We start from the raw sequence: 14,480 nt of genomic DNA on the forward strand, positions 1-14,480 counted from the left end.
GTCTTCTCCAACACCACAGTTCAAAAGCATCAATTCTTCGGTGCTCAGCCTTCTTCACAGTGTAACTCTCACATCCATACATGACCACTGTAAAAACCATAGCCTTGACTAGACAGACGTTTGTTAGCAAAGTAATGTCTCTGCTTTTCAATATGCTATCTAGGTTGGTCATAACTTCTTTTCCAAGGATTAACCGTCTTTTAATTTGTCCTCTGTTAAAACCATTAATTCTCATGATTAGCTATGACAAGGATAGGGAAAATATATATTATTTCTGTTAGAGGGGGAACTGAGAAACCAGTCATTTTGTGTTACATGCAGGCAGCAAAGTGCTCATCAGTAGTTTTGGATCTCTTAGAGCCTTGGTACCCTAACTTAACATAGAGAAAAATCCATGGAAACAGTTCTTTGGGCAGATTAGTGTGAAGCAAGAGTCCACCTATAACTTCTTTCTACTAGTCTACACTTCCAGTGAGCACTATAAGATTGAAAAACACCAACAGGTAACCCTCTGACTTGTTTTCACGGTTATTGCAAGACTTTTATAAACACTGTCACCGTTAAATAAGTTTGAGGAGTTTAGATGTGAAATCTGTGTGTGTGTGCTTAGTTGCTCAATCATGTCTGACTCTTTGCAGCCCCATGGATGTGGCCCACCAGGATCCTCTGTCCATGGGGACTCTCCAGGAAAGAAGACTGGAGTGGGTTGCCATGACCTCCTCCAGGGGATCTTCCTAACCCATGGATTGAACCCATATCTTCCCAACCCAGGGACTGAACCCAGGTTTCCTGCATTACAGGCAGATTCTTTACAGTCTGAGCCACCAGGAAAGCTCTACATATGAAATAGGGAGATATTTAAAACCCAGATATGTGACTTATATTAGAAAAAAATAAAAAATTTTTAGAAATTTGAAAATGATTCTTAAATGTTGAATTATTTAAAAAAGAGTAACCAACATTTAACCAAGCACCTAATATGTGACAGGTACTTTCCTAAATCCTGTCTGTAATATATAATTTAATTTAAATTCTGTGTAATACTCTGGCTTCTCTGATGGGTGAGACTGTAAAGAATCTGCCTGTAATGCAGGAGACCTGGGTTCGATCCCTGCATCAGGAAGATCCCCTGGAAAAGGGAATGACAACCCACTCCAGTATGTTTGCCTGGAAAATCCCATGGACAGAGGAGCCTGGTGGGTTCCAGTTCATGGTGTTGCAAAGAGTCAAATGTGACTGAGTGACTAACACACACACAGACACACACACACACATACATTTAATTCCCTAACATTCATGTTCTATAAATGAGAAAATAAATTTATAGGCACATAACCTAGATGATTTTTTCAACGTATGGAGGATATTATTTTAGAAATCTTAAGAAAATTATAGAAAGGCAAACCTTGATAACTTCTGTATCTCAAGAACGCTTATTTTGTAGGTAATTTCTAGAGGAAAATCTGATTTCCAGAGTTTAATGCTTCCTCTTACTTCAGAAATTATTTCATGAAACGAGTCGTAGATAGGCACTCAATTCACAGTTCCTAACTTATGGATTTGGCCCACATTCATCAAAACTGTCTTCTATAAGTCTACAAAAGCAACTGCAAACCTGAAAGCAATAGGCCCATTGTTGTTAAGTCACTGCGTCATGTCCAGCTCTTTTGTGACCCCATGGACTGTAGCCCACCAAGTTATTCTGTCCATGAGATTCCCCAGGCAAGAATATTGGTGTGGGTTGCTATTTCCTTCTCCAGGGAATCTTCCTGACCCAGGGATGGAACCGGCATTTCCTGCATTGCCAGGCAGATTCTTTACCACTGATCCACCAGTGAAGCAGCCAGTAGGCCCTTTAAGAGCTACCTAAAACTGTTAGGCTCAAATCCAGCATGCCCCAAGATTATGAAAACCATGTTATTCTAGTCTTCCAAATGCTAGTGCTTGCTTTTCCTTCAATATTTGGCATTTAGAGAGCCAGTAGATAAACACCCTCTTTTCTTGATTAAGTCAAGAATTCATAGGACTGTGAAAGATGGAGATTAAATATTAGGTTTTACTGGTTAAGGGGATTAAAGGGATATTACAATGTGTTGCCTTAATGGGCTTTCCGATACTCCATCTTGTAAATAGGCTAACCTCCCGGGGCACAGATAATGCTGAGTGATAGCTGGCTTGTCACATAGGGGCTTATCCTTGCAAAGAACAACACAGAAGAGCTTGGAAATGCAGATTCACTACAGGCAGGCTGATCCAGAAAAGAGAGAAGTTAGAAGAAGCTATCTCTTGTAATGCTAACCCTTTACTCCAGAGTTGCTTTGTGACCCCTCAGATACGTTTTTTCTACATCCTCAGAAGGATGGAGTTGGGGAAGAAAGAAGTCGAGTATTTTTTACAGGAGATTCCTCATTAACACACACAAGACCTAGATGAGAGCCTTCCCTCTAGCCATTTTTAATAATTATACTATGAAACTTACAATAATTTGAATTTTTTAGAGCCGCTTGTAGCAGTTGTAGATTGTTTATAGTTCAGAGCAGCAGGTTGGGCGACAGTAGTAGTAGGAATACGGAAGCTAAAACCTAAAGGTCAAGGAACTAGTTACTTTCTTATTTGTGTCCTTTTATCTTCAAACTGTCAAAAAACAGAGGCTTAGAACAGGGAATACTCATTTTGTATAAAGATTTTCTACTTCTCTCCTTTGACATTTCCAGCAACTTAGTAGTAGCGTGACTGAATGAAACCGAAAGTAATGGATAGGAAAAGGTACTTGGAAGGAGTATTCAGTGTAAATAGTTCCATCTCAGCCTAATTAACATTCAAAGATCAGATAGAAAACATAAAGTCAAAAAGAAGAACAAAATTTACAGGGAAATAACAGTACTTGATAAAGAGGGACTGTAATTGGTAGAAATTAAAAGAGTGATTTTGTTCATCTCTAATTTCTAACAAAACTGAAGGTCAGTTCAGTTCAGTTCAGTCGCTCAGGCATCCGACTCTTTGCGACCCCATGAATGACAGCACACCAGGCCTCCCTGTCCATCACCATCTCCCCAGAGTTTACTCAAACCCATGTCCATCAAGTCGGTGATGCCATCCAGCCATCTCATCCTCTGTTGTCCCCTTCTCCTCCTGCCCCCAATCCCTCCCAGCATCAGAGTCTTTTCCAATGAGTCAACTCTTCGCATGAAGTGGCCAAAGAACTGGAGTTTCAGCTTTAGCATCATTCCTTCCAAAGAAATCCCAGGGCTGATCTCCTTCAGAACGGACTGGTTGGATCTCCTTGCAGTCCAAGGGACTCTCAAGAGTCTTCTCCAACACCATAGTTCAAAAGCATCAATTCTTCGCCGCTCAGCCTTCTTCACAGTCCAACTCTCACATCCATACATGACCACTGGAAAAACCATAGCCTTGACTAGACAGACCTTTGTTGGCAAAGTAATGTCTCTGCTTTTGAATATGCTGTCTAGGTTGGTCATAATTTTCCTTCCACAGAATAAGCGCCTTTTAATTTCATGGCTGCAGTCACCATCTGCAGTGATTTTGGAGCCCCCCAAAATAAAGTCCCTCACTGTTTCCACTGTTTCCCCATCTATTTGCGATGAAGTGATGGGACCACATGCCATGATCTTAGTTTTCTGAATGTTGAGCTTTAAGCCAATTTTTTCACTCTTCTCTTTCACTTTCATCAAGAGGCTTTTTAGTTCCTCTTCACTTTCTGCCATAAGGGTGGTGTCATCTGCATATCTGAGCTTATTGATATTTCTCCTGGCAATCTTGATTCCAGCTTGTGCTTCTTCCAGCCCAGCGTTCCTCATGATATACTCTGTATATAAGTTAAATAAGCAGGGTGACAATATACAGCCTCAACATACTCCTTTTCCTATTTGGAACCAGTCTGTTGTTCCATGTCCAGTTCTACCTGATGCTTCCTGACCTGCATACAGTTTTCTCAAGGGGCACATCAGGTGGTCTGGTATTCCCATCTCTTTCAGATTTTTCCACAGTTTATTGTGATCCACACAGTCAAAGGCTTTGGCATAGTCAATAAAGCAGAAATAGATGTTTTTCTGGAACTCTCTTGTTTTTTCCATGATCCAGCCTAAGTTTATACAAAATGAACTAAGGTAGTATTTTTACATGATTATCTGCCCACATCATTCTTTTTATCCCCTCCAGTTTAAATGCTTTAAGGTACTAGAAGTGTTGATAAAGGCATGGGGGAGGGGCCAGGGGAACAGCTGGATCTGCCATGTAAGACGATGGAAAGATATCAAGTAAATTTAAAATAAAATACGTGAGGTCATTAAATCACATGAAATTCTACAGGTCACTGAAACCTTATATTGAAAAGAGATAAAGCAGAATGTGCAAGCACACAGAACTTGAGGTAAAGAGAGGGCTACAGACGTGGAGTTTAAACAAGCAGAGTTAAGAGGTTAATTAATTCTGCAGCACACACTTAACCATCTCTCCTGATTGCCCTTGCGGTGATATTCCCTCTCCTGACTAAAGAAAACAAATGTTAAAACATTAACTTATACATATACACACACAGATACAAGCACATAATACAAAAATATCTGGAGGCAGGACTTTATGTTATAGGAGAAACACTGAGTATTTTCCAGAGAGCCCTGTGCTGCAGACGTTGAGTGCTGCAACAGGGAAAGTGATCTGAGTTATTTATTAACAGAGGGTTGATTAAACTGTGTGCTTGAGAGAATTGGGAAGGGTGCATACCTTTCCTTTCTTGCACTGAATTTGGTAGAACTCAGGGTAGATAATAAATCAAGGAATTGAATATCTGTGCAGTTGCTCCTGTTCAGACTAATTGATTGTAATATTGGGCTGGTCGTAAATAGAAGATCCAAAGTGAAGTTGCTCAGTTGTGTCTGACTCTTTGGGACCCCATGGACTGTGTAGCCTACCAGGCCCCTCTGTCCATGGAATTTTCCAGGCAAGAGTACTGGAGTGGGTTGCCATTTCCTTCTCCAGGGGATCTTCCTGACCCAGGTATTGAACCTGGGTCTCCTGCACCGCAGGCAGATGCTTTACCATCTGAGCCACCAGGGATATTGCATGCAAGATCCAAGGCTTACCTGAAATTGTAGCAGATCAATGCTTAGATTGCTCTCTCTGTCCCCTTTTCTTACCCAAAATCGGTAGTTGGAAAGAGGATTTGTTGTTGTTCAGTTGCTCAGTTGTGTCCGACTCTTTGCAACGCCATGGACTGCAGCACAGCCAGGCTTGCCTGCCCTTCACTATTTCCCAGAGCATGCTCAAACTCATGTCCATCAGGTTGGTGATGCCATCCAGCCATCTCATCCTCTGTCGTCCCCTTCTCCTCCTGCCTTCAATCTTTCCCCAAATCAGGGTCTTTAGGGAGTTGCTACACACCTCTTTACTTTTGTTTCCTTCTCATAGAGCAGAAAAAGGAAGACTGCAGTAGCATCTATGATGCAGAGACAAATGTATGGGGATAAAAGACAAAGCAATATCTTACTGCATGGCCAGTTATCAGGATGTGTTTCACATCTTTTTCGTGTTTTCTTAATCTTCCATTATTTGGATCCATTTCTGTCTACCTTGTTCCCTCTAGGATTTATGTCTCACCATCTTAGGGTTTTTAGCAGATCTCACTTTGGCCCAATTAGTCATCTAATGCCATCCCTTAAACTTGAACAGTTCATTTTATTCAATTCTGGCCATGTACATCGGATCACCAATCTTGAATTTAACTCGTTTGTGTTTTTACGTAACTTTAATGTTTTTATCAACTCAGTTCTTACTACTGCCCCCTTCATCTGACTCCATATCTTCTCCCCAGTCCCCTGGAAACCAACTGGGGGCTCACTCACTGGTGTTCTTCATTTTCCTCTAGTTACGCCAGCTCTACAGTGAATGCCAGTTCGTCCCTTTTCTTGTCCCCATCAGTTCTGCCACATGGCCTTTGACACCCATGAGGCATTATGATGCAAGTTCTTTCAGTCTTAGTACAGATTTCAATATAGAAATTGAGATTCATAACAATTTTTGTAACATGCTAATTTCAATATATGTCTTAAATTCCAAAACTTGGGTTTCCCTGGTGGCTCAGATGGTAAAGAATCTGCCTGCAATGAGGGAGACCTGGGTTTGATTCCTTGGTTGGGAAGCTCCCTCAGAGAAGGGAGGGGATCTGGCCTGGAGAATTCAATGGACAGAGGAGCCTGGCAGGCTACAGCCAATGGGGCCACAAAGAGTCTGATGTGACTGAGTGCCTTTCACTTTCACTTTTCCTAAACTTCTTTGTAAAAGAATGCTGAATTTTAGTCAGTACTCTCAAATAATAAAGGAACCGCACATAATTCATTTTGATTTTCTAACAATTATCAAACAGCTACAAAAAGAAATTGTCAGTAATTAAATATCATGACAGTCATCAGATTGACTTGGTGGTTTCTAATAAATTAGGCTAAGAACAGAATTTTGTACTATGCTATGCTATGCTAAGTCACTTCAGTCGTGTCCAACTCTGTGCGACCCCATAGATGGCAGCCCACCAGGCTCCCCCGTCCCCGGGATTCTCCAGGCAAGAACACTGGAGTGGGTTGCCATTTCCTTCTCCAGTGCTTGAAAGTGAAAAGTGAAAGTGAAGTCGCTCAGTCGTGTCTGACTTTTAGCGACCCCATGGACTGCAGCCCACCAGGCTCCTCCATCCATGGGATTTTCCAGGCAAGAGTACTGGAGTGGGGTGCCATTGCCTTACTTTGATGTATAAATGCACCTCAATTCCATGTCTTAAGTAGTAATACTTCTAGTTATTCCTCAATTATATGTAGGTTTTGTTTTCTAAATATCCTCCTTGAAAAGAGATTTTCATGATAGAGCTCTTGCCATGAAGATGTTTGATTTCAACTTAGAAAGTACCTACTCTATGTCACTAATATACTAAGGAAATGTGAAATGGAAAATTTTTAATATTCATAACTATACAGAATTCTTGTAGACTGCTGAAACATGAAGTAACCAAATAAACTTTATTATTGAAATGAGTTTCTTAAGAATATAAATGCATAATGTGACTTTTCAAACTTGTTAAACTCTAAAGAGCTACAGCAATTTCATAATATGAAACAGTGTGTATAAAACTATGTAGCATAAAATGTTTAGCAGCTAAGGTAGCAGGGAAGTTCCAGGAGCTGTTTTCATAAATCTGAAAGTAGTTAACCTGTTTCATTGATCTTCTTTATTCCATTTACTAAAATAGTGGGGCCTGCCTCCCTCTGTCTTTGAACTTTATAAATTTCATTTTGTTGATGCTATGTATTTTAGAATGGTCTTTCTTTTACATATTGTAACAATTTTTGTAACTAGAACTTCTGGAGGTTATGGAAATTATATATTGTTTAGCTTAAGAATATATTTTCTTAAGTTTGTTTTGTTTAATAAATAAAACAGGGATACTTTTTATTTAGAAAACAGGATAAATGATATCACATTTTTTAACATGAGAAAACAAAAACATAATAAATTCAAATGACTTTTCTTGAAGGCCATGGTCTGATCTTAAGAATTTTCATTTGGGAGGTAATTGGGAAATGGCCTGGCTAATGCACTCACCAAAGTGGAAGTGCCCTCACCTGTGAAACAAGGATACTCGGCTCTGTAGATGATGTGAGAGTTTATTTTGCAAGATTATGAAGCTGCATATCTGCATGTATGTTGACTTTTCATAAATGGTGAAAAGTGTTTGAATGTCGGTAGATAATCTTTACCCTTGTGAACGTTTTGGGTGAATTTTTCTTACAAAAATATAAATCTATGAATTTCAATGGAGCATTTATATAGAATAGGTAACAATCGTAGTGTTACCCTGGAGATAAACCAAAACACACATACAGTCTTGCCTGCCTCTTTCCTTGCCCATAATTAGGATTAAAACTACCAGCCAGGTAACAAGCCAAGAGGAAGACTATTTGGTACCCCACCAGGCTCCAAATTTACTATGTGTACAAGGCTGGAAGAACACTGGACAGGGAAAATTAAAAGGAAGTGTTAGCCTTTAATGACTACCCTCTGGATAATTATTAATAATGTCATGGGCCATGTTGTGCTAAGTCGCTTCAGTCATGTCTGACTCTTGTGCGACCCTGTGAACTGTAGCTGGTCAGGATCATCTGTCCATGGGATTCTCCAGGCCAAAATACTGGATGGATTGCCATTCCCTTCTCCAGGGGATCTTCCTGACCCAGGAATCGAACCAGCATGTCTTATGTCTAACCTGATTTGGCAGGTGGGTTCTTTAACACTAATGCCACATGGGAAGCCTCCCTATTAATAATGCCAGAAACTGTGAAAATGCCTTACCTATTTAGTGAAAATGAAGGGAAGATACTTTCCACATCCTGACAATACAAATCCCATATAGCTTTGAATGAAATCTATACTATTACATTTTTAAAGTGCCAGGGAAGTATTGATATTTCATATTTTCACATTTTCTTAGCTGACTTCTAAAAAAGAGTGAGACCTACATCTTATTTTGACAGATTTTTCATTGTTTTGTGCACATATTTGGCTTTACGGCTTTTAATTCATTTTGACTGTTTTTAAAATACTCCTCTTTGTTTAATATTTTTTATTGGTAAGAAGAATTGAGTTGACTCTACCTGAAGATAATGGTGAAAATATTAATATACTTAATATAATATTAATATATTATATTTATTATTTATTTATATATATTATTATATATAATATAAATATATAAATATATAATATAAATATAATTATAAATATATATTATATATTTATATAATATAAATATATTATATTTATTATTATAAAAATAAATATAATATTTATTATTATATTAATAATAATAAAATATTAATATACAACCATGAGGGTGTAGTCACTCACCTAGAGTCAAACATCCTGGAATGTGAAGTCAAGAGAGCCTTAGGAAGCATTACCAGGAACAAAGCTAGTGGAGGTGATGAAGTTCCAGCTGAGCTATTTCAAATCCTAAAAGATAATGCTGTTAAATTGCTGGACTCAATATACCAGCAAGTTTGGAAATTTGAGCAGTGGCCACAGGACTGGAAATGATCAGTTTTCATTCCAATCCCAAAGAAGGGCAATGGCAAAGAATGTTCCTACTATTGCACAGTTGTGCTCATTTCTCATGCTAGTTATGTAATGTTCAAAATCCTTCAATCTAGGTTTCAACAGTATGTGAACAATGGACCTGAAGATGTACAGCTGGATTTAGAATAGAAATGGGAACCAGAAATCAAATTGTCAGCAACCATTGGATCATTGAAAAAGCAAGAGAGTTCCAGAAAGACATTTACTTCTGCTTAATTGAGACCGTGCTAAAGCCTTTGATTGTGTAGATCACAAAAAACTGTTGAAAATTCTTAAAGAGATGTGACTATCAGACCACCTTACCTGTCTCCTGAGGAACCTGTATGCACATCAAGAAGCAACAGTTAAAAAAAAAAAAAAAAAAAGAAAATATTAATATACTAAAGTGACATCTATCATAATAATGAGAAGCTATGTGTTAAATGGCTCTAAAGCTTTTGTTCTTAAGTTACTACTGTTCATTCCGAGCTAATGTCTATTTTTTTTTTTCCCATGCTCTTCACTTTCTCATTTTCCAGACAGGTGCTGGAGAGATCTTTTAAATAATCATCACTCATATATCAGTCTCCTACTTAAAACTATTCAGTGATGTTAGGGTAAATTCCAGTCTTCTTTTCTCAGCTTATGAGGACCCATCTGATCTGGTCCATACTTTTCACATGCACTTCATTCATCATCAACACAGTCCTTCATTCTCTGTGGTCATTCTGGCCTTCATTCTGTCCCTTGAGCACCCTTTTGCATATGCAGTCATCTATGCCTGAAACCGTCTGCCCCTAAATTGTCCTAAAGATGACTTTTCCCTCTGATTTTGCCTGGAATGTCATGTCTTCAGTGAGGACTCTAGTAACCAACCCATGGAAAATAACATTCTCCTACAAATCATTGTCATTTCACTTTTGCTTTTTCATATAGCTCAGATATTCTGTTCAGACATGTAATTGTTGCTCTTTCCCCACATTCATATGTAGGCTCCCTGAGAGTGGTGCCTCTATCTGTTTTGCATACTGTATCCTAGGCTTTTAATTCATATTTATTGAAATAAAGAGTAAAAGTTGCATGTTAGAATGCTGTGTAAATCCTGATGCATATCCGAATATAAGATGCAAGTATTAACTAAGCAACAGTCAGACGAATCTTTTGTATGTTTGTCCTGGTAAGCTGGATAAAAGCATATGTGATGTGTGAGCATGTGCCGTCATTAAGTATGAGTAGATCAGTAGTCACCCATGTTCACGGGGCACACATTTTGATATTGATTCATTTTCAGCCCAGTGTGCATCTTCTGTGTTGGAAATAATTAGAGCCTGTGAACTGAAGTGAAGGAAATATTTATAATGCTGAATAACCGAAAGTGAAGACAGGGGTATCTAATTAGTCCTTCTTGTGACAATCTTTTTTTTGGATTAGACTTTGAGTGAAGACAGGGGTATCTAATTAGTCCTTCTTGTGACAATCTTTTTTTTGGATTAGACTTTGAAAATTCTTAACAGTGGTACTTGTGTCAGCGACTCTGCTGATAATTAATAGTATTCACCATACACCTACACACATTCCCTCCAAAATATATCCTTATGTAATGCCACTACCGGAAAGAACAATTTCAATTAGAGAGGAGAGCTTTTGAAATGTATATATCATGTGGTCTATTGTGAGAGATGTGTCCTATTATAAAAGAGAAAAAAATCTCTGATAGAACATGATATTTTATGTAACATGCCTGATATATTGTTTAACAAAACATTTTATGGATACGTCATCAGGACATGACTTGATTTAAGAAGCAGGACTAGCATTCACCCACGGTTTCTTTTTTTGAATCCGTAAGATGTTTTCCCATACTATTTTCACCCAGCCACAAGCTTATTAACTTGGGAATGAGGTGACAGGGCCTTTGTCTTCGAATCTTGCAATTATAATTAATAGTAAGTTAAAGGGAAGCAGAAAGGTTATATTCAAAGTTTAAAGTAAAATGACTTTGTGGCACGTAGCGCAGGTACAAGGAAGATATTAAGTGGGAACTCATTATTCTTATTAATTAGAACTTTGGGAAGACATCTTGAAAAGGAAAGTCATTTTATGGTATGTTACAAGCGAGACACCTATTTGTGGACAAAACTTGGACAGGACCTATGCCGTCTTCATCTCGGCATGTCCAGGGCCTAGCAGAGGCCATCTCCAGTGACCAGCAACTACTTGATGCTGGTTGTATATACGAAGGCAGGGAGAAGGGGTCACTGTGTACATATTCTCCTCTATACCCCTCAGTGCACTCCTAAAATCTGTATTATGAAAGAAACCACTGCAAATTTCCTTATGTTTGTGTGTGAAAGTATTCTGTGCGAAGCCTGCACTTTTGGCAGAGGATTTAATGTTAGAAAAAATATAGTAAAGTCTGGTGTCTCTCAAAACCACATGGAAACATCATTTTTCTCTAAATTTTTACAGTTTTAAAGACTAAATTTACTACTTATGATCTTTATAAGAGACATGTGTGGATTATAGAAGTTAACGACATGAAGGGCCAGGCTACAGTGAAGTGCAATAATGTACAGTGATAATAATAGCTAATATTTACAGAAAGCTGGCCATGTTGAGATGCTGTTCCAACCACTTTCCATGTATCAGCTTGTCCTTACAACACAAGACCCTTATGGTCACCCTTTTAATATTCCCCCTTTCCACAGATAAGGAAACTGAGGCTGTGGAGATTGAATGTCATTTGCTAGTCAATAAGTTCTAGGCCAATATTAAAATCTAGGCAGGCTGGTTTCAAAGTCTCTGTCTCTGCACTAGGATGATATTCACTGAGTTTTCATTATGTGTCTAAGTCCTTCACTTAGAATGAAGGAAGTGCATTTACTTCGTCAACTCACAAACGTATGAAGGCAATAGTATATTTCCTTCTATACATGTTGGAACTATGTCTAATCACGTAAAGATCATTTAATGGACAAAGTACCTTATACTTTTTAAAGAATAGAATATCGATGTTTGACTGAAACCAATCCAGAATGGTTAGGGGAAAAAAGTCATATGTAGATAAGAGATATTTTAAAAAGAGACAGTGCTAGAAAAGAGATACAAGACAAAGAAGCCTTAGAGCATGATTAGTAGGTTCAGTTCACATTCATTTCAGGTGGTGTGGAGGGAATTGCAAAGAAGAAGGGTTCAATAGAGCCTGGAGAAACACTTCCAAACTGATCAACCACCAACAGGTTTGTGTTTATATTGTTTCCTTAACTTCTACAAACAGCTCCCCTCACAAAAGTCATTTTGGAAACATCTTTCAAAGTTTGTAAAGACGTCAGTGATTTTGGTTATCTTCACTTAAAGAGGGTAATTTATCATCTAGTCAAGTGCGCATGTGTCTGTGACCAACATACATCACACTCAGGAGCTTCAAGTATTTGGTTTGCTTTCTTATGTGTGCTTTAATGTAGGATTCATTTCAACCTGACATTTTTTTTTTAACCTCTCATCATATTTTTCTTCTAATTAAGTTCTATAAATGTAACCTCCCCCCAGTTTGAGCTGTGATAAATTCCTTCTCTGAATTGGCCTTCTGAAAGTCACAAACGAACATTATGATGGATTACAAAATGAATAATTTCCCTTCTACCTTGTTTATTTTGAGCAGCAAAGTGCTGGAGAAAAGGGAATTTTTTTCACTCAAAAGAAAGCTCTGCTCACACTAGTTATGTGTCTGTGAGTTAAATAGTTCCAGCACTGACTGACCCCAACATATTTCCAAAACTGGATAGGCCTAATGGAAGGACATGACTTTTCAGCTCAGAATTTTGGGATTTAAGGATATTCTTGGAAGGAATCCAAAATGAGAAAAGGTGTGCTTTCGTGTAAGCCCTGGAGTTACTCATGTAGGTATGGACTGAGACCATGGTTTCTTTGGGAAATTGATTTCCTAAAGTCTATATTGCAGAGGAAAGGAACAATGTCATTCATACAATGGGCTATGGGAGAAATGAATATGTAGTTTTTATTTTTAAGTCCCTATTCATTTCACTTCATTATACATGCAAGTAAATTCATTATGTCTTTGATGTGAGACAGCTGTGTTGAAATTGAACCACTTGCTGCTAATATTTAGGCTGGTATTTTAATACGTGCTTAACACAGGATGCATTTGTTCCCTTTACATTGGAAGGCACAGATGAAACTATATAAATAAGATTAAAGTATTGCCATAGATAAAATATGAGACATTAACCTTTTAGTCTCTTGAGTTTCAAATGGTTTAGTGTCAATATTTAAATAGCCACAACAATCATAGTCTGGTTCAAGTAATACTGCTTAATGTGTTAATCATTAATTTTACATACTTCTTTCTTGGTTCCCTCTATGCCTTTATAGAGTGGGAATTGCCTCTTGCATCCTGAATTCATTACTGTGATTTGTGTACTGTGCCTTGACTGAAGCCAATTTAAGTGGCATATCAGTGTGGAATTTGAGCTCCTTTGCTTTTCATAGATAGGAGCTCATGGAGTTAATGTTTCTTTTATAGAATTTATTACAGAACTAGGATAATGTGGTTATGATTTATGATCTATTCCTGGATAGTATCTGAGTTAAGATATACTACAGTCTGAAAAGAAGTTTGATTTTATATATTGTAATAAGCGTGGCTACTGGTTCAAATGTCTGAACACCAAATTTTCATTGGCATAACTTCTCCTCCCTGAATGAAAAACCAGAACTATTATTTCAAGCCAGAATTAGATATGAGCATTCACCTAAATCAACCATCCCATTTTTCAGATGAGGAATGTGAGATCCTGTGAAATTAATTAGGTTGATGACATTCAGGAAGGTATAAGTTAGGGCTCTAGCCAGGAGGTTGAACCTGGCTCTTCTGACTTCTGACCCAGCATTCTGTAGCTGTCCTACCTGGCCGAAGTGGATAACTACTGCCACTTCATTTATTCTCCACATGAAGCCATTCACTGTTCCCTTCCCCTAAAAACCTTTTCTTCTCTTTCCCTGTGTAGCATCATCATGCACCCTCACAAAGACCTCCTTGTCTCCTGTGGGGAGGACCGTGTCTGGAAGATGGTGGGGCTCCCCAAAGGCAACGTGCTTCTCACAGGCTTGGGCCACACTGACTGGCTTTCAAACTGCTGCTTCCATCCCAGGTCAGTGCACACAGCTCTCAGAGCTACTCTCATCTCTCCAGGAATGCACTTGTTTACTCTGTGTCTTCATTCTGCTGTCTTTTTTTTTTTTTTTTTTCTTAAACCACTTATTGAAGTATAAATAAAGCTATATATTTAATGTATACAACTGATAAGTTTGGAGATAAGTATACCTCCTTGAAATTGTCACTGCTG

At 38.3% G+C, this 14,480-nt stretch overlaps 1 protein-coding gene and 1 non-coding gene across 3 annotated transcripts in view; one reads left to right on the forward strand and one right to left on the reverse strand.

Annotated features, from left to right (window-relative positions):
- Positions 1–14,480, forward strand: part of SPAG16 (sperm associated antigen 16) — a 1,079,093-nt gene that overhangs the window by 493,098 nt on the left and 571,515 nt on the right. For both annotated transcript variants that reach the window (XM_070771730.1, XM_070771724.1), the window contains one exon: positions 14,142–14,285. In XM_070771730.1, coding sequence (XP_070627831.1) covers positions 14,142–14,285 — 144 coding nt within the window. The remainder of the gene's footprint in view (positions 1–14,141; positions 14,286–14,480) is intronic.
- Positions 5,004–5,076, reverse strand: TRNAR-GCG (transfer RNA arginine (anticodon GCG)). Its single transcript has one exon. It is a non-coding gene; the product is annotated as a tRNA-Arg (tRNA).

This window comes from Bos indicus, chromosome 2 (genome assembly GCF_029378745.1).
Source record: "Bos indicus isolate NIAB-ARS_2022 breed Sahiwal x Tharparkar chromosome 2, NIAB-ARS_B.indTharparkar_mat_pri_1.0, whole genome shotgun sequence".
Classification (NCBI taxonomy): Eukaryota; Metazoa; Chordata; class Mammalia; order Artiodactyla; family Bovidae; genus Bos; species Bos indicus.